This window comes from Rousettus aegyptiacus, unplaced genomic scaffold (genome assembly GCF_014176215.1).
Source record: "Rousettus aegyptiacus isolate mRouAeg1 unplaced genomic scaffold, mRouAeg1.p scaffold_m13_p_15, whole genome shotgun sequence".
Classification (NCBI taxonomy): Eukaryota; Metazoa; Chordata; class Mammalia; order Chiroptera; family Pteropodidae; genus Rousettus; species Rousettus aegyptiacus.
In genome coordinates this window covers 8,595,616-8,614,182 of record NW_023416290.1, presented here as the reverse complement: position 1 = coordinate 8,614,182, position 18,567 = coordinate 8,595,616, and the positions used below count along the sequence as shown (strand labels likewise).

General features: G+C 46.0%; 1 protein-coding gene across 11 annotated transcripts in view; it reads right to left on the bottom strand.

The window, feature by feature from the left end:
* Positions 1 to 5,774: 5,774 nt before the first annotated feature.
* The window catches only part of NCOA2 (nuclear receptor coactivator 2), a 245,448-nt gene continuing 232,655 nt past the window's right edge, over positions 5,775 to 18,567 (bottom strand). For 6 of the 11 annotated variants that reach the window (XM_016152949.2, XM_016152948.2, XM_016152945.2 and 3 more), the window contains 4 exons: positions 17,161 to 17,395; positions 15,371 to 15,548; positions 14,232 to 14,430; positions 12,138 to 12,305 (listed from right to left, as the gene is read on the bottom strand). In XM_016152949.2, the coding sequence (XP_016008435.2) occupies positions 12,138 to 12,305; positions 14,232 to 14,430; positions 15,371 to 15,548; positions 17,161 to 17,395 (780 nt within the window). The other 5 variants (XM_036232798.1, XM_036232800.1, XM_036232799.1 and 2 more) reach the window with 3 other exon arrangements.

Below are 18,567 nucleotides of genomic sequence, written 5' to 3'. Positions count from 1 at the left end.
TTTGGGGTGACGCTGATTCATAAAATCAAGCAAGTTTCAAGTGTACAATTTAACAGTGCGTCACATATGTATCACATTGCGCCTTCACCACCCAAAGTTAGATTTCCTTCGATCACCATATATTTGACCCCTTTTATCCCTCCCTTCGCCCTCCCGCCTTCCCCCTTCCTTCTGGTAACCACTACTCCACTGTCGGTGTCTGAAAATATGAAACACCACAATTTTGTGTGTCATCTTGCACAGGGGCTGTTGTCATTTCAATGTTATCCCTGTATCATTTCAATGTTAGTATGTGTGCTGCCGAGACGGGCACTGTTTTACCTTATTGAGGCAGTTTCTACATGCGAAACAGGAAGGGGAACCCCCAAACAGAAAGGGGAACCCTAAATCAGAAAGGGGAATCCCAATCTAAGCCCAGTGGTCGAGATGCGTTGAAGATACACAGATTAGCAGTGTGTTTCGAATTCGGGGGGCAGGATGTCAACGAGGAGGGATGTGCTCAGAGAGCTCTGCAGAGGGTTCTCCTGGGGTCTGTGACTGCGGACCCACCTGCGCAGGTGCGAGAGGGACCTACGTGAGGCCAGGGGAAGAACTGCTCGAAAGCAGGAGGCCAGACCTTTCCAGGATTATACAGAACTGAATGAACACTTTGCATTCCAACCAGCCAGAGTCTGTGCATTTCTGTGCTGGTTCTTCAAGTCTCAGCTCCACAGGGCAATGTGAGGAGGGTCAGAGGACTCTAGGTCCCAGTGGGCTTTGCTGCAGGGGTGCAGGGAACTGGGACCGTTCATAATGGGCAGTGACCATGCTTGTACGTTGCCCTGTCTCCCAAGACAGTAAGCCACTTGTTCTTTGCTCTATCTTTATCACCCAAGATTGTTTGCCATCTAAACATAGTCCGGAGCAGTGGGCAGTCTGCTTGACCCAGGAGAGGGGCAGAGAGGCCAGTGAAGAATTACTTCTTGACTCTCATTTTCGGGGGTCTGCTGCTTCAAAGGGCGCAGAGAAAGAGGAGTCCGTCCACGCGCTTACTTAGGTACCATCTTCGCAGTATCTACTAATTTTTTAAAAAAGTCATTTTAAAAAGTCGTAACCTTTTCTGTAAGATAAAGAAAATGCCCGTTTTCACAATTTATAAATTTCACCAATTTTCTCATTTCCCATAAGTCATCTGTTCTCTTTCCTTAGTGCATCTTATTTTTTCATCTAAAAACACCTATTTTTAATGAGGAAATGCCACGATGTCTATGACTCTGACTGGGTTAGTTCCCTTCTGCCTTCTGGTCTAACTCGAATGCTCTATTTCTAGGTATACTTATTCATCCATCTACTCTCTTAATTTGGCCTTAGGTCATTCATTGGGGGAATTCAAGATGTTAATTTTTCTTAAAGAAAGCACATAAGAAAACCAGAAATTATAAACCATCCCTATGGTTTCATTAGTTTTTAAAGTTTCCATAATTTGTAATTTATATAATAGATTGCTCCTGCGTACAAAATTATTACCTTCAAAGAGCAAGACTTCTTGTCCTCCAAGACGGTCACAGTAGAGAGCCAGCTTCGTTTAAAATTCTGTCTGGGACCAGTCAGGAGAGAGAAACTGTACAGTAATCTGAACAGGGAAAGCTTAGCATGGAGAATTATTCTCTATGGGGACGGGGCAGTGGAGTGACCAGGGCCTGGCTAGTAAGAAGAGACCCGTAAAGAACGGAGGAAGACATAACATGCATCACACGATCCTGCGTCTGTTAGCCACGCACACCCGGGGGGCGGACGTGCAGACCTTGCTGGGGAAGACTCAGCTGTGGCTACTGGATGGCAGAAGGTCGCCGTGGTGCCACACTGCTGGCGCTTGCGGGAAAGCCGTCCTCTGGAACTTACTGGGAATCAGCCTCTAGTGTGCTGGGGGGAAAGCTGTTCACAGGGAGACGTGTCACTGGGGTCACTCTGCTACAAAACCACCTGAGGGAGTTGCGGGGAGAAGCTGCGGGCCGCTGTGCGCGGCAGCCGAGCCCAGGGAAGCTGCGCACTCTGCAGGGCGCAGCTGAGAATCCAGGAGCGAAACGACGGCCTCCCGCAACGACTCTCCAGCGCCCTCTACTGACAAAGCTTCAGTGCCAGCAGGCGACTTATTTAAGGGACTGATTCATTTTCATAAGGCACTCAGAGTGAATTTGGGGCTGAGAGGAAATAAGTTAATAACTACAATAAAGTCCATCTGGTGATTAAATCCAGGCCTTTCGTTTTTTCAAATCTGGCCTTAGTTTCCTTGTTTTTAAAATGGTGGTGGTTGGATAATGCAAATTTGAAATTTCTTTTAATTCTAACATTTCACCATTATTTTTAAGGAGTGCTAATCTCTCGTCCACTTTTTTCCTGTTATTAGTTTAGCTGTGCTGTTACATGAGTGTTTGTCAGTCTTCGGAAAGCAAGTGTGCATAAAGTTTTGTTCACTCTCTGTCCATTTGTTCAAGCCTGCTAGAAATTGTTCGAGATTTTTTTAGGGGGTGCGTGGGTGGGTGAATATGGTTGGCCTATTGTATTTGTGGCTCATCTTATGAGTCCCTAATGGAGTTAGGTGTCTTAGCCTCTTAGGGGGTTACAGCAGAATACTATAGACTGGGGGGCTAAAAACGAGAGATTTCTCCCAGTTCCGGAGGCTGAGAAGTCCAAGGTCAAGGTGCAGCAGAGTGCACGTCCAGTGAGAGCCCACTTCCTGGCTCACAGATGGCCATCTTCTCCCTGTGTCCTCACGTGGTGGTAGCAGAGAGGGGGCTCTTGGGGTCTCTTTTATAAGGGCACTAATCCCATCCCAAAGGCCCACCTCCAAACACAATCACATTGGGGATTGAGATTTAACATACAAACTTTAGGAAGACGCATTTAGCCTGTACCCTAAGAAATAAAGAAAAAGCAGTGAATCTTCCCGGGTGCTCCCCTTCAGTCCCCCTTAAGGATTGGCTTTGATCGTCTCCAAATTCCTTGCCCTGGCCTGGAAGACCTTTCATGATCTGGCCCCTGGCTCCTTCCCAGTCCCCATCAGTTATCTTCTCCAGCCACAGTGGCCTTCTTGCTGCCCTTCAGACACCAGAGCTGCTGTGTCTCGTAACCCTCGCACTTCCTGTTCCTTCTACTGGAGTATTCTTCCCCCAAGATTCTTACACGTCACACTTCCTCGCTTTCTGGCTCTGACCAAATGAATGAAGGGTCGATTTATCAAAGACTTATAACTGCTATCATCTATCACCCATCTCTCTCTCTCACCTATGTGCCTAATAATGTTTCAAAAAATATACAAGCAAAGATGATATAAACAGAGAATGAGACAAATATATAACCATCGTTGGAGACCTTACCACCTTTCTCTGATATAAAACTAGATAAAAAATTAGTAAGAAACCGCTTACGTGCTGTTTCCAAGGTTGAAAATAAAAGGAGGAATAAAGATATGAAAACAAAAAAGGATTGCCAGAGATAAAATGGGGCAATATATGATTTCAATGGTCAGTTCATCTTGGAGAAATGTGTATGTTCCTAGTAGCATTTCTGAGTACAATAAGCAAAAATGGACATAACTAAGGGGAGGAAAAAAAAACCCTGGAGCCGTAATTGGAGATTTTAATTGATAAGAAAGCCAGCAAAATATGAGGGATGTAGCTAAAACCGGTAAACAGGAAAATTTATAAGCTTGAAATATATATATATTAGAAAAGCATGAAGGTTGAAATTTGATAAAGTATTCACATAATCCTCAAGAAGTTAAAAAAAAAAACACCAAAATAAATGCAAAGCGAGCATAAGCTAGGAAAGGAAAATAATAAGTTCAAATATGCAAGTGTGGTTATTTCATAGGATGCTCTGGATTTAAATTCTGAACAGTTTGCCAGAAGACTCCAGCCCTACGGCTTTGGTGCGCTACCCAAAATTCAGGGAGAATACCAGTCTTGCCAAATTTATACAAACATCTGCTCTGGATAGCAGAGGGTTGGTATTCCCACTGCCGTCTGTGGGAGTATTCACGGCTATTACTAAACTCTTAGCCTTTTGCTGAATGGATGAAAATCTTTTGATATTTAGTAGCCATTTTGGACTTTCGTTATCTGTCCACTCTTTGCTCTTTCCCGTTTTTTATTTTTGTAAACCTTATGTTAACATCGCCTTGGTACACCTTCTGTTTGCTGTCTTCAATTTCTTTTAACTTTGTTGGTCTCATATTAAATTTTTGTTATCCTTTTTGTCTCTTGAAGAATTGCACCTTCGGTGCTCCTGCAGTGTATACACATTCCTCTAACTTTACGTTTCCCCGTGTTTATCAGCCTGACGCGTTTGGGATTTGTATTGTGAGGCAGTTAACTTGGTGTTTTCTCCAATTGTCTCAACACCATTTTTTTGAGCAGGTTCTTACTGATTGGAAATGCCGTCTTTTATGTTGAATTTACATATACACAGCACTCTGTCTCTGGGCTCTACTCCGTTCTTCTGATGTATTTGTCCATTTCTGCGTAGCCATTTTACAATACTCATCAAGAGAAGTCTGTCATTTTTCCTTCTTTGAAATTCCTATTACTGTACATGTTAACTTCCAAATGCTTTAACTTTTTGGATTTTGACTGAAACTGTGATGCTTTGGGGGAAGGAGCTGAGGGTTTGGTAGCGCTGGTCCTCCCTCTTCTCGGTTCTTGCCATGTCTCCGTTTTGTCGTCTTCTGTCTATTGGTAAAACTATAGTTTTCTCTACCCAAAGGTCTTTCAAACTTCGTGTTTGGTGCAATTCTATTTTATATGCATCGTGTTACTTTAATACAAATGGAGATTTTAAAAGTCTTTTTTAGTGTGGACAGAAGGTATACATGTTTTTATATTCTATGCCTCTGAGCTTTTTAATTTTCTTTTCCCCAGAGATGGTCAAATGGGCTAAAAATGTCTCACCTCTTCCGGTCCAGAAGCAATAGCTATTTTTTTTTTTTTTTAAGCATTCGTAGTGGGCCTGACTCTTTGTTTTGTTCTAATGAATATTTTTAACATTTCACCATTAATTGAGATTATGTCACACCGGGATTGCATTTTACCTGATAACAAATAACTTTAGGACATTTCCTTTTCCTCGAGGTTTTATTTTTTCCTTGATATTTTCTCATACATGGAGGCTGATAGTCACCCTACTCAGATATGACGTGGCATCTATCACATTAATCATGCTTCCTCCCTTCCTTTAACTTCTTAATATGGTTAAAAGCATCGACAAAGTTTTCTAATCACTCATTTTGTTTTCGGTATCTTTTAAAAATACAATTCCAGATTGTGTTTACTAGTATTTCATATAGTTTATGACCTGGGGTTTAGGTATATTGTACTTAACACTGTTTATAAACTATTAACAAATCAACCTATTAAAACCCCCATAAATACTCCGATGTTTGACACATAAGCTTAAGTCAGTCAGGAGGCTACATGATGCTCGTGTTTTTGGAGGAATGGGATAAGGGGTGGCACAGCCTGGTGAGGGGCATCGGCACCCTCACTCAGGATTCACTGGACCTAGGTTCGGCCTGCGTTTGCCATGAGGTTGGTTGTTAGACAGTCTTCGGCAAGAATCACCCCTCTTGGCTTCAAATTAAAAACCTATAAAGCAGGTCACCGGGAGGACCCAGTGTCAAAGCGGTGGGCACAGTGCCCACTGCTGCATAAACGCAAGACGCTATTACATTCGGAGCACGGTGCTCTAAATTTAAATGCACTTGTAAGTGAAGATAACAATATAAACACATTACCATCTCCAAAGCCATGTAAAACCCGAAGGCATTAAAATTTATTAAATGATGCAATAACAACAGAATTCTTTATTTACAATAGCATTATTTAACATCAAATAAGCAAAGAGCATCAGCAAAGCAATATTAACTTGCATAAATGTATTTAAAATTTCTCTGAATATATCTACCTTTGCATAAACTGCTCACACTAGAAATACAAACATCAATGCAGGTGAACAAAGTGATGTTCAGGGTCAACTCCATTTTGAAAATAAATCACAACCTGAAACACTGTAAGCTTTCTCCTGAAGAACCATAGTTAATATATTGCTTAATTTTACCCTTGTATAATCTTTTCATATACACACATCTCAGATGCAACTTCATGAGGAACTGTACAAATAAAACCCACAAATGACAAAGGAAAAAAATGACAGTTATATGTTTGAAGAAATGTATCATCATCACTATTGAATAACGTAAAGGTTAAGTGATGATGCACTTATTCAAAAATTGTACACAATTCACTATACAAATATAATACATCGGACAGCTATGTAGGAATATACAAGACTTAAAAACAGATCTAAGGCATTATGCTAGATTTTAGCATTTTGAGGTTCTTGCACATAGCTTTTACCTGTAGTAAGAAACTTAAAAGATTTTGTTTTAGTCTATAAAGAAAACACCAGGGAGAAAATTCTAATTAAAATCGAAGCCACTACAGTAATTTTCTGTTGTGCAGAGAATGCTTTGCTCTGAGGCAGCACACTACCATACAAATACTAGAAAATTTTAAATTCACACCAACAGTTAATGGCTTAAGTTGCATTTCAAAACTGATTGTGTGTCTTTGGGTTCTACAAGTGGACCTCTGCCACTCGCTTCTGTGTTCCGCCCATGTGGACTCCATTTCTAAACACGGATTAAAAACTGCATGATATAAACTGCAAAAACATTGCTTTCAATTATTACAGGCCGTAAGAGATACACGTGGGGGGGGCATTTTCGTCTTTGAGTCCAACGAATTCATTGCTGTAAAACAGTTTCACTTCACTTTGTCAACTTACCACATTACATGAACACTTAAGTGAGTCTTACAACCAAGTTAATGTATGTATACTTTTCACATTTTGCGTTTTTCACATTTAGTAATATAAGTAAAACACTGATTCTTTGTTCTATTAAACAAAAACGGAGGACTCAGCCTAACAAATTTACTGTGCACAGCGTAAGAAATACTGATAACGAAGGGGATCGATTTGGCTTTTGCTTCTACAGTGATCAATGTGATCAGAGGGTTCCTTCACTTACTTTTCTTGTCTTAGATGCAAAGCAAAATCCATTACTTGATCTGAGCCGTAAGAGATTTGATCATCTCTTTTCCTTCCAAACAGTCATGATCATGAATTGTTGGAAACGACCAGCATCACAGGTCTGCAGATCTGTCTGACTTGGGGTTGACATTAAAACACAGTGGGCAGATGAAGAAACAATAAAAGATACACAGGTATTTATTTATTTTTTTTGGACACGGTTATAGTGAAAAGGAACTCGAAACTCAAAACAACAAATCCAGTTCAAACTGCATTTCTCTTTTGTGCTGTGTAAAGTTAAAAGTCATTCTAAGTCACATATTTCTAAAAAGCAACTTGAAACGGGCCACATTGAATTGTGTATGACGTAAGCCTCAACGCACCGACGGGGTCACGGAGCTTCGGGCCAACCTCTGCTCGCTTTTCCCGTCACGGCCGGGCAACCCAATGGCTTGGCTGAGAAAAGCAGAGCCTTTTGAGGGGGACCTGTGACCTGGTGGCCGCTGTGAAGTGCTGTTCCTTGGCCACCTCCCTGTAGTGAGACCCCTCGCAAGTGGAAAAAGGTATCAAAATGCAAATTTCCAGAAAATTTCTTTAGTATGGAGCAACACCTTTAGACTGTCTACTTACCATTTATCTTTGGGTGATCTCGCTCTAAAAGCCGTAATTTGTACATATAGGGGGAGAGAGAAATATAAATGGGAGTATAGCTTGTCCATTTTTCACCCTGCCACAACGAAACAATCAAATTTCAAGGAAAAAGCTCTCTGTTCCTAAAAAGCCTGGCTAGTGAGATATAAAATGCTTCACTTTTTAGACATCAAAAGGACATCATTCTGAAATTTAGGTAAGAAAGTATGCGTGTTAGGGGTTGGGGAGACATAGCTCAAAAAAGGTCATCAGTTTCTTGGTACTGCAGTTGTTTGAAACTGACCCCAATTAACAAAAGGTTACTCCCCTACTGCAGTGAGCAAGAAAAACAACCAGAAAAGAGGCCTGCTTTAGTGACAGGTAGTCTTTCTAAGGTTCATTAAGAAAGAATATAAACATATAAAAATCAAGAACTGGTTCCTACAGCGGCTGCATATCATATAGATTAGATAAATGATTTATGAGCAGAATCACAAGGTTTAGAAAATAAAAAGTCTTAAGTCTACAAATTAGGTCTAATCAAGGCATTGATATCCTTTACAAAACACCTTTAGGAGACGTTGCTATGAAGGTATCTAATTTAATACTGAAGTACCTCATTTTTGAGTCAATTCCACAATATGTATACCTCACAAAAATTATACAATTAAAACACTTAAGTTCTCAACTTAAATTATTGCTCGTTTACATATAAATTGGATTTTATGTACCTTACAAAACTTCGGCTTAGTCAGCACTGCTAGAAAACAAAATAAAAAAACGCACGGCGGAGGTTAAATCTGTCGTGATATCTGCTGTCAATCTGAAGCACGCCATCGTTCTCTGTCCCGCAGGCCAGCGTCGCGGGGGACATGGTGCGCGTGCTTCTAGAGGGGCCACCTCGGGCTGGCCGGTGTCTAGTCCTAGCTCCTCTCCTGGCCAGTGAACGCGGTTTTCTGAAATTTAATCGTTAGCAACTGGTAGGCGGCTGGCAGAACATTTAGGAAATAAAGGGTTTACCTGGTTTCTGTTGCTTTTATTATGACTATTATTATTTTTAAATGAACGAAAGTGGGGAGAACTAGGGAAGGCAGAGAGGGGTGGGGAGTCAGGGTCAGGTCGGGGGTGGGGGGAGGAGGAGATGCTGATCCAAGCTGCTCATCAGATCAATCTAGAGGGAACTAAATTTGGAAATGAGAAATATTTCTTCTTGATTCACAATTCAGATGAACCAGTCTGGTTTTAACAAATAACAAGGAAAAAAAAAAAAAAGGAGAAAGCACTTGTTAACGTTAACAGCCCTCTCGCAGGCTCCTGCTCATCTGTCCGTAACTGGAGCTGTCCCAGCTCAGCCCGGAGCGCGCACGGCCACGACTCTGCTGCTCTCCGCCCGCGCCGGCCGCCCCAACGGCGCCGTCCGCGGTGCCCGCCCGGCTTTCATCCCAAATGCAGGCTTTAGCGCAGGACGCCTGGAGTTTTTTGCTTTTAATTCTTTTCTCCCCCCCAAGATGAAATCTGAATCTTCCGTACTAGACTGATCAGCCAGGAACAAAGCAAGAAACCAGTGTCTGGAGCCACACGGGGCAGAACGAGCGCGCGGCAGTTTTCCTTAAATACGACATTTACATACATTCAATCTGACACGGGTATGAAATTTGCCTGTCAACATTTACTTCGCAGGAGAGATCTAAGTTGCACTAAGGTGAATGCAGTGAACAGACTGAGCGACTGTCTGGACGCGAGCTGCAGACTGTCCAGAGAAGAGGCGGCTCCTCACGCCGCCGCCCGCCTCGCCGGGGGCCAGGCCCAGGCCCGTCCGCTGGGTCGGGTGGGTCGGAACGGATAGACGCGGCTCTCCAGACTGGGAGGTGTTTCGAGCGCGTGAGCCCAGTCGGCTGAAGAAAGAAGCAACCAGCTACCTTGGGTGTCAGCAGTACTTCTGTGGGAAGAGAGAGCTGTGAAAGATCTCTGATTTCTGGTAAAACCGTCATAAAGCCCATCCCAGAAACAGCAAAGTTCTGCGCCACTTTAAATAATGCCGACCGCAAAGGCTGCCCCTGGATGAGCTCCACCTGATGCTGATGCAGACGAGCAGGTGCAGCCATTTCTAAGTGAACACAAGCAGCGTCGGTCCGGGCCGGCGGGCTCCTCTCGCCGCTCTGAAGGACACACAGTGCGGTGCACGGCCAGCCTCTCTCGCCTGGCGCTGCTCTTAGCGACGGCGTCCCAGTCCGATTTAATCTCTCCCGCCTTCTCAAAACACACGGCTGAAACTCTCAGTTGCGGACCTGCGCATCCAGTCCAGAAGCGGCCACCGCTTTCCCGACCCTTCCTCAAAATCACCGAACTCGCTTCGTGTAACATGTCCCTCTTGACTCCCCTTTACTGAGGGGCCCCCAGACCCCCGGGAGTGTGCGCGCCTCGCTTCAGCACGTGAAATCACCCGGGGCTCTGACTCGACGCTATTCTCGTTTGTTTCTGGCTGCTGTGAGCTGACGATCTGTATGATGGACACCAAAGGGTGTCCGTTTTCTGTAGCGAGCGAGAATCACGTGCAGGTGTTTGGATGGTGCAAGTTTATAATCAACGCTTTTCTTAGGCTATGGATTATCTTCCCCGCAAAAATTTTCATTCATTTAGCAAATATTAATTGAGCATCTACTGTGTGTCAGGTACTGGGGCTGTAATTATAACAAGACACTTCCATTCTCTGCTAGAAAACTATGCCGAACAGGCCAGGCAGGTGATTGAATAACAGTGTGATCCGAGTTCTGTGGGAACATTTAACAACTGCTTCTGGGATTTCGATATTTAGACACAGAATTTTAGCAGATCAGGGCCATTAAAAATTATCTAGTGTAAGTAAGATTAGAAAGCAAGTCAGCCCCAAACCATCTAGTTCACTAGCTCCTTGAAAGGGACTGGGGGACATTCACAGATCAGGGACCCCCACAGCTGGAGGTGGGGTCATGCTCCTGGTCAGGCGCACGGTTCTCCCAGCTCACAGACTAGCATAGGAGACCGCGGAGGACGTGTCCTCTCAGAAGGACGTTTAACGGACTTTTCTCTGTAATTTATTTTTTCCTAATTGGTGTCACTTACATGATTTTACATGGAAATACTTCAAGGCTCAGACTGAAATATGGGAAAAAAATCCTTCAATTTCCAGTTAGTCTGAAGAAAAATTCTACTGAGAAGTATTTATGTCCTTAGAAACTTGAAGGCAGTGTCTTTAACATGGACTGACAGCAACAAGCAGCTATTAGCTTGGAGGGTGAGGGATGGAGGTCTGATCCTGGCGTGGTGGCTTTGGAGAGGGAGGTGTGATCCAGGCCTCCCTGATGCATTTTCCTCTTTACGCGGCGAGAGACGAAGTGCTCAGAGGGTAAGCCCCTGGCACTCTGAGCTGAAAACGCGCATCCTCTGTGGAAGCCTAGTTATTGCTAAGTCATCGTTCCCCTGGGGAGCCCCTCCCAGGGTCAGGCCTCCCCTTCCGCACCTAAGCCGTCCTGAGTCACGTGGCCTCCACCTGTGGACACGCGGTGGAGCGGAGCCAGGGCTGGAGGCAGGACGGGCAGCCCCCGAGGGCCCGCAGCCCTCAGTGGTGGCGCATGCGGAGTCTGAACACGTCAACACGAAACACACTCCCCTTCTGTCTGACTTACTCTATCAGCACGTAGCCATCCAGGTGGGCCGCGCGTCTGAGCGCATCAGGTCACATCCGCGCGACTCCCGCCCACGGGACAGAAGCCACGCGGAAATTTCACACACTACGTTGTTAAAATCTGGATCAAGTTTGTGCTGTTACTTTTTAAACCTGAATGGCAATGTCGACGAAACCATCCAAGATACACTTTCCTGGTCGGAAATTCAATATCAATCCTACATCTTCTCCACTGACAGCCTGTGACTTAAAGGCTCAGGATTGTTTCGTTGCCTCAAGGGGCTCATAGAGCTTCCCGTGACGGCCGCTGCCAGGCACACGCTCCCGGGCTCTCAGTACTGACCACTGTTTCAAGATCTGGCTGAATGTGGTACTATTACTCTCCTTAGAGTGAGTGTTTAAAGGTGACAAGGGAATAATATATGATTGTTGCCCAAACAAAATAAAATACAGGCAAACACTTAGAAGGAATAAACTAGACTTAATTAAAGGAGACACAGCATCATAAATTGGTTCTTCACCCTCCTGAAAATCTAACATTACAATTTAGGAAAAGCAAAACTAAATCAAAGTTTGCCCAAACATGACTAATTCATTGCTACTTTATGTTCTGTTTTGCAGTAATAATATCATTCCAAGGCAAAATTAGTGTTCTTAATGAATACGCCACCATCGGTTCAATTAAAATTGGCTTAAATAATTATTCGCACAAAACCATTATATGTCAGATAAAATTAGAAGATATTTTTAAAAATTACAAGCATTACAATGATCTTCAATCCACTGGCTGACAATATACCTGCCAATTTTGGTCTATAAGATATTCACGTTCACGCGCTTCGTCGTTTCTTACCCGGGATGCGTCTCCCTCCTGCTTGATCATATCCATGCCAGGCAGCTGGTTTGGGAAAAGGCTGCCTCCCCTCAGAGCAGGGTCACTAACCTGAAGGCGACAAGACAGGGCAGTGGCCGTTTAGAGGTGCCCGGAAACGACCAACCGTCAACCTTCCCCCTCTTCGTGCTCAGAAGAGTAACGCGGAAAGACGACTGTGTAAAAGTGGCTACGCCCCTCGGTCTGGTCTCCCATGTTTATAGTTTGGGGAGATACAGAGGCACATGGAAAGAAATACTTATTTATAAATATACATGAGCTGCTATCGAATTAAGTTTTACTTGCATCTTGCACAAAAATTCAACCGGGGTGATAATACTAGAAATACTTTCAGGCCGCATGTTCCCTTTCTTGGCTGACTCGAAGTAGACCAGTCCTCACTTCATCTGAGCGGCTCCTAACATCTTTGCCACTCAGGCAAGTTACGATCCCCAAGAGTAGTGCTGAAGACCCAATCGGCACTGATTTTGTGAATATTCTATGACCAAGAAAACTATTCATCAGCATTCGTACATTTCTTTTACAAATTACAAAGTAAATGTACCAATGCTGATACAGGATTGATTTTGTCAGAAGATACACACTGCATTTGTTATCTGGGAGCTTCTGATAGTCAAAAGATTTAAATCTATACAAAAGTTTCCAAGCAATCTAGATTATGCAAATGCACCGACTCACTTCTGGGTAGGCCGACCAGGACCCGCACCAACCTAGACCGCCTCAGCAGCCCTTACCTGGTACACCTTCCCTAGAGGGCAAATCAGGAACCACTCGTGGCCCGTTTTTGTAGAAAATTCAACATCAACACTACATTTTCTCCAGTGAAAAGCTAAAAGTCTGTATTTCTGTAATTGATGTCTGTTTCATTTACCCAAATAAGCATCTAGCCACCATCAATCCAACTACAGAAGTGCAAATTACGATTACACGCATGCATAGAGCTTCTTAAATTGCCAAGGGCTTTGCATTTTTAATATCTTTTTATAGAACACAACACCGTAAGCAGTGTTTACAGTGCAAAAGCACTGTAAAATTCAGTAAATGTTCACGCAGATGGTGGTGTGCCGACACCAGCCTTAAACAGACCTAACCAAGCCTTCGGACTCGCACGGTTCTCACGGCTGTGGTCTGAGACTGAGTGCTGTCAGCGCCTGACTGGTCAAGCCAGTTTAGCCTCCCGCGCCACGGCCTCTCCACACATAACGTGAGATTCCGGGTCCTTGCCACGTCTGGGCTGCGGAAGAACTACTGAGATAGGAGAATGCCGAGCTTTTTGTGCCCTTCAAAATTAAGACCTCCTGTAAATACCATCTGGAAGTTATTAACAAGTATCTTTACCCGTGGGTCAGCCCACCACAGATACCTGAGTCCCAGAAGGCAATGTGCGATAGGAGATATCAGAAGCTTTGAGTCTCTTTCCCAGCAGTGAAGCTGGTGTGTGCATGGGAGTCTTATTCAACAAAAAACAGAGTTATTAAAAAAACTGACCAAAAAGAAAAAAATTCATGACATCTGCATCCCAAAGATGATAAAGAATCGTTTTTGGATCATCTCTGTCAGTCTCTTACTGCACGAGTGAAGTGTCATTTAAAGCTAACTGGAAGGCAGAAGTTCGGCCTTTGTGATTCATCTGGTTTTACATTTAGTAAGCAAATCAGGTCTTACACTATAAATCCAAAATAAAGCTATTTAAAGCTCATATACGACTCCATATTTAGAGATTCATTTTAGATACTGCTAAATTCTTCAAATAAGAAAAAAAATTGAGTGACGAGGAAGTTAAACATTTTGAAAGATCCTTGAGTAGCCAGGAATTCTTTCATGTGTATTTCGTCATTAACAAGCATTTCTGGTACTCTCACTGACACAGGTGAAAAAAACACTTCAAAATAAAGGTGGGAGTCGACGGCGGATGCCGCAAGATACACGCACTGCAGAAAGCAGACACAAGTCAGGACGCGGACCCGGGCCACGCACCTGCTCGGGACCCATGGAGGACAGCCCCGACGTAGGCACGGAGGTCACTGAGGTCATGCTGATCTGTCCCGTCATCTGGTTCATGTTGCTCATCCCGCCTGCGTTGGTCGCCATGGACACGTTGATGTTCATGTTGTTGTTGTATATGCTGGTGTTTGCTTGCTGCCCGAAGTGTGGTGGGGACTGCTGCGAAAACATGCTAGGACGCAAGGAGAAGGCGAGGGCGTCAGGGCCGGCCGGCGGGCGGGCGGGCGGGCGGGCGGCCTGGAGCGCGATGCTCCGGTGGGGGTGGGGGTGGGGGTGGGGGGAGCGGGCGGGCGGGGGGCCTGGAGCGCGATGCTCCGGTGGGGGTGGGGGTGGGGGTGGGGGTGGGGGTGGGGGGAGCGGGCGGGCGGGGGGCCTGGAGCACGATGCTCCGGTGGGCGTGGGGGGAGCGGGCGGGCAGGGGCCCTGGAGCGCGATGCTCCGGTGGGGGTGGGGGTGGGGGGAGAGGGCGGGCAGGGGGCCTGGAGCGCGATGCTCCGGTGGGGGTGGGGGGAGCGGGCGGGCGGGGGGCCTGGAGCGCGATGCTCCGGTGGGGGTGGGGGTGGGGGGAGCGGGCGGGCGGGGGGCCTGGAGCGCGATGCTCCGGTGGGGGTGGGGGTGGGGGTGGGGGGAGCGGGCGGGTGGCCCGGCGCTCCGGGGGTGGAAGGGTGTGGGGTGCGGACGGTCAGAGGAGGAGGGGTCAGAAACAGCAGGGGGCGTGGCCTGCCCTGCGAGGCTGCAGGGCGACCACATGGCCTTGAAGGTCTGGAAGTACATTTCCCACTTTCACGCTCACGGAGGAGCTTTTTGTCTGTTTTTATTACGGGGACGATGAAGGATGGCTCCTAGGGCACCGCCCTCCTCAGCAGTTTCCATCATAAACCGGGGGGCTGCTGCCTTCTTAGGGGAGTTCTTTTTACTCCCAAGGAACAGATACTATGCTAAGCTTTTGTAAATTCTGGGAACTTCTGCCCTAGGAAAGGTAAACTGGCTCGCTTGGCAGTTCACCGGATGTCGCTTGTTTGAGGGCAAAGAAGTTATGAAGACCCCAGAAAAGAGGCATGTGGTCTACAGACAGTCCCTGGTGCCGTCGACGAGACACAGGCGCGGCCTACCTGTTCCCGCCCATGCTCCCCTGCGCCCATCCGTTCACGTCCGAGGACGCCTGGTAGGCGGGGTTCGCCTGCGACTGCTGCATCATGGGGCTCTGGGTGTGCGCCATCCTGGGCGACATCAGAGGGCTCTGCGGTGTCGTGGCCCCTGTAAAGCCGGGGTCAGGCTGCTGACTTATTCCTTAAAACACAAAACCAGGGATCCGAAGGAGATCGTTAGTTTTAGTGCAGAGACTGGGGGGGGGGGGGGTGGCAGGGGGGGAGAACATTCAAATTAAATATACATAGAAAATTACTTTAAAATATCTGATCGCATATTGGTTAATTATATATATTTTAAAAAGATTTCAGGCTGGGATAAAGGGCACAAAGAGAAAAATCTCCACGTCCCGATCCTCTGTAGTAGTGACAGGAGCCATTTACTAAACATCATGGCTAGAGAGAGAAAATACTATTTTTTCCCGTATCCTTCTCCAAATCAAAAATGGATCTCATATCTATATATTTCACTTGACCCTGAAATAGTCTAAGGACTATTTAAACTGGATTAAAGTTTGACTATATATGAAAACTCAACACATGTGGATAGTTTTTATTTTTATTGAATTGACCCATCATTCTATGAGATAGATGCATTTTTAAAAAATTGGTAACTGCATTGACGATTGGCTTGTTTGTCTTTATAAAGGGTTCTATGATACTCTTGCAAATAATAAAAGAAATCAATGCAGGCTTCTTGTTCACTTTATAGGTGGATGATATTTACGCCCAAAGGAAAAAGAAACTTTCAGAAGACTTTGCTAAATCATCAAAAAGATAATAGAGGAAAGAAGCCTGAAAATAAAGGAGGCAATTTCTTAAAAAATTTCAAGGATGATATTAAGGTAAGCACATTTTTGCCTACAGGATGTGTAAAACGTGCATATTTAATTAATACTTAAATTAGCTATAAAAGTTTAAGATCACATGGGAAAAAGCCGTGCATTATCTCTCTGTTTCTTTAAAGAAATGCGAGACATAAATTTAAGGATCACAAAAACTTGATATTATTTATAGATAATGCTGGCAAAAGACAGGGAAAGTAATTTTGACCATTCGCATTCATGTAAGCACTTTTATCAATAATTCAATTAATTGAACATGACATGCACACACATATTAACGTTCATGACATTATACCTTTGTCTCTTAAGACTGACATTAAACAACAAATCGATATGGAAAAAACTAAGGTCTTTCATTGTGGTTTTTATATAGTGCTTCTCAAGAATAATCCATTCAAGATCCGGTGTAATCGTGAAAGTGTTTATTTTTGAAAAGTTGTAGAATGTCTCTAACGTTTATGTTTATAAGTCTTTCAGCATTTCGTATAAATCCATTCATTTGTTTGAGTCAGACTCAGAGGTTTTGACATATAAATATATATACAAATCCGTCTATATTAAGAGACACTGACATAAACATTTATACATGCTCACACATACATGCACATGCACGCGCGTGCACACACACACACACACACACTCTCACACATCTCACGCTTACTTCAGTCGCTTTTAAAGACCTGCACTCAGAGAAAAGGCGGTACCTGAGCTGAGAGATTGGAAGGGACTGTGCTGGACCTGGGGACTCCTGACAGGCCCCACCTGCCCGCCCAGGTTTCCCATCATGCCCGGGTTAGCCAGGTTCATCGGGCAGCCATGCAAAGAGCTGCGAGAGTAGCTGCGACCCACGGCTGGGGGACAGCGGGGAGAAGGGGCTGGAGAGAGGCGGCGGGGACGGAAGTCCAGTACCGTAGTTTGGAGGAAACGGGAACTGCTGTGCGTTGGCCTGGGGGATCCGGGGGTTGCTCATGGCTGCGGGCATGCCGCCAGGCGCCACCATGCTGGAGGTCATCGTCAGCCCTTGTCCTCTCATCATCAGCGTTCTTTGCTGAACTTGCTGTTGCTGATGCATCTGCCTCTGTCGAAGATGCTGGTTCAGGATCTCCCTCTGCCTCTGGGCCAGCATCTGTGCGTTAATAGGTGCCTGAAATGGGGGCGACGCACGAGGGAGACATCGGGGGGTGGACACGGGTCGGAAAATAAGCCGCACGTTAGAAACTCGGTAACGAATGGCACAGCCTCGCGCGAAATTATTTGGGCAATGAATTCACATGGAAAGAACATTTTAGAGATGAACACTGGTGGCCGAGAACGTGAGCGTCCAAGTTCTACAGAGCTGACGGCGGTTCTGGAGCCCCCCCCCCCCCCCACGCAATGACGCGCGTGGGCGGTAACTCGGGACTTGCTGCGAGACGGGTCACAGCGCACTGCAGGCCTCATGGAAACACTGTCCCGGCTCTGATGTCAGCTTTGAGGATGGCACTTTAGTGTCTCATTCGAGGGACATTCAAGTCCAAAGGGGAACCGAATCGATGCGCCCAAAGGTGGCCTGAAGCACTTCAGGAAAAGCCGGGCAGAGGCAGGAGGGAAGGGGCCGTGTGGGGAGGGAGGGTGGCGGGGCGCACAGGGGAGCTGGGGCGATGCGGGGGAGGAACGCGAGCGGGAAGAGGCACCTGCGCTCGCCGTCGGGAGGCGGCATGAGGCCGGTTCTGGGCCCGGCCACACAGAGCCGGTCCTCCTGTCCTGTCGTGGATTCCGTTCCTGTGAACTTGCTGACTCGCTAGAATGTATCTGTAACCCCCAAATCCATACGCGCAGCGCCGCCGCCGTTCACGGGCGCGCGCGCCTTCCCGCCCTCCTCCATTCTGTAAACAAGGGGCCTCTTTGTGGACTATTTGGTTCCACGTTTTTGACCCTGTTGTACTTTTGCTGGCGATTCTGCCGTGTAAAATGGCTCCCGAGGGCCGTGCCGCAGAGCTGTCTAGTGCCAGGTGCAGGAGGCCGGGCCGTGGCAGAAAACGCGTGTGTGGGACCGCGTGTCCTCCGGGCAGGAGCCATGGTGCTGGCCACGAGCTCAGTGTCGGTGAATCGACAGTGCGTACCAATACCAAACAGGCATCCTCAAACAGAAACGCGCCTGCATCAGGGCCACATGTTACCAGGACCCACGAAAGAGTCGCGCCCAGGGGCTCACGGGAACCTAACCCTTTCCTTCTCCTTGCATCGGTGGCTCAGGAGCTGCTCATTCAGGGCTTGCACTACGTTTGTAGAACGCGACAGACGTGAACAAGGAGAACTGACTGCACCTGCAGTAAA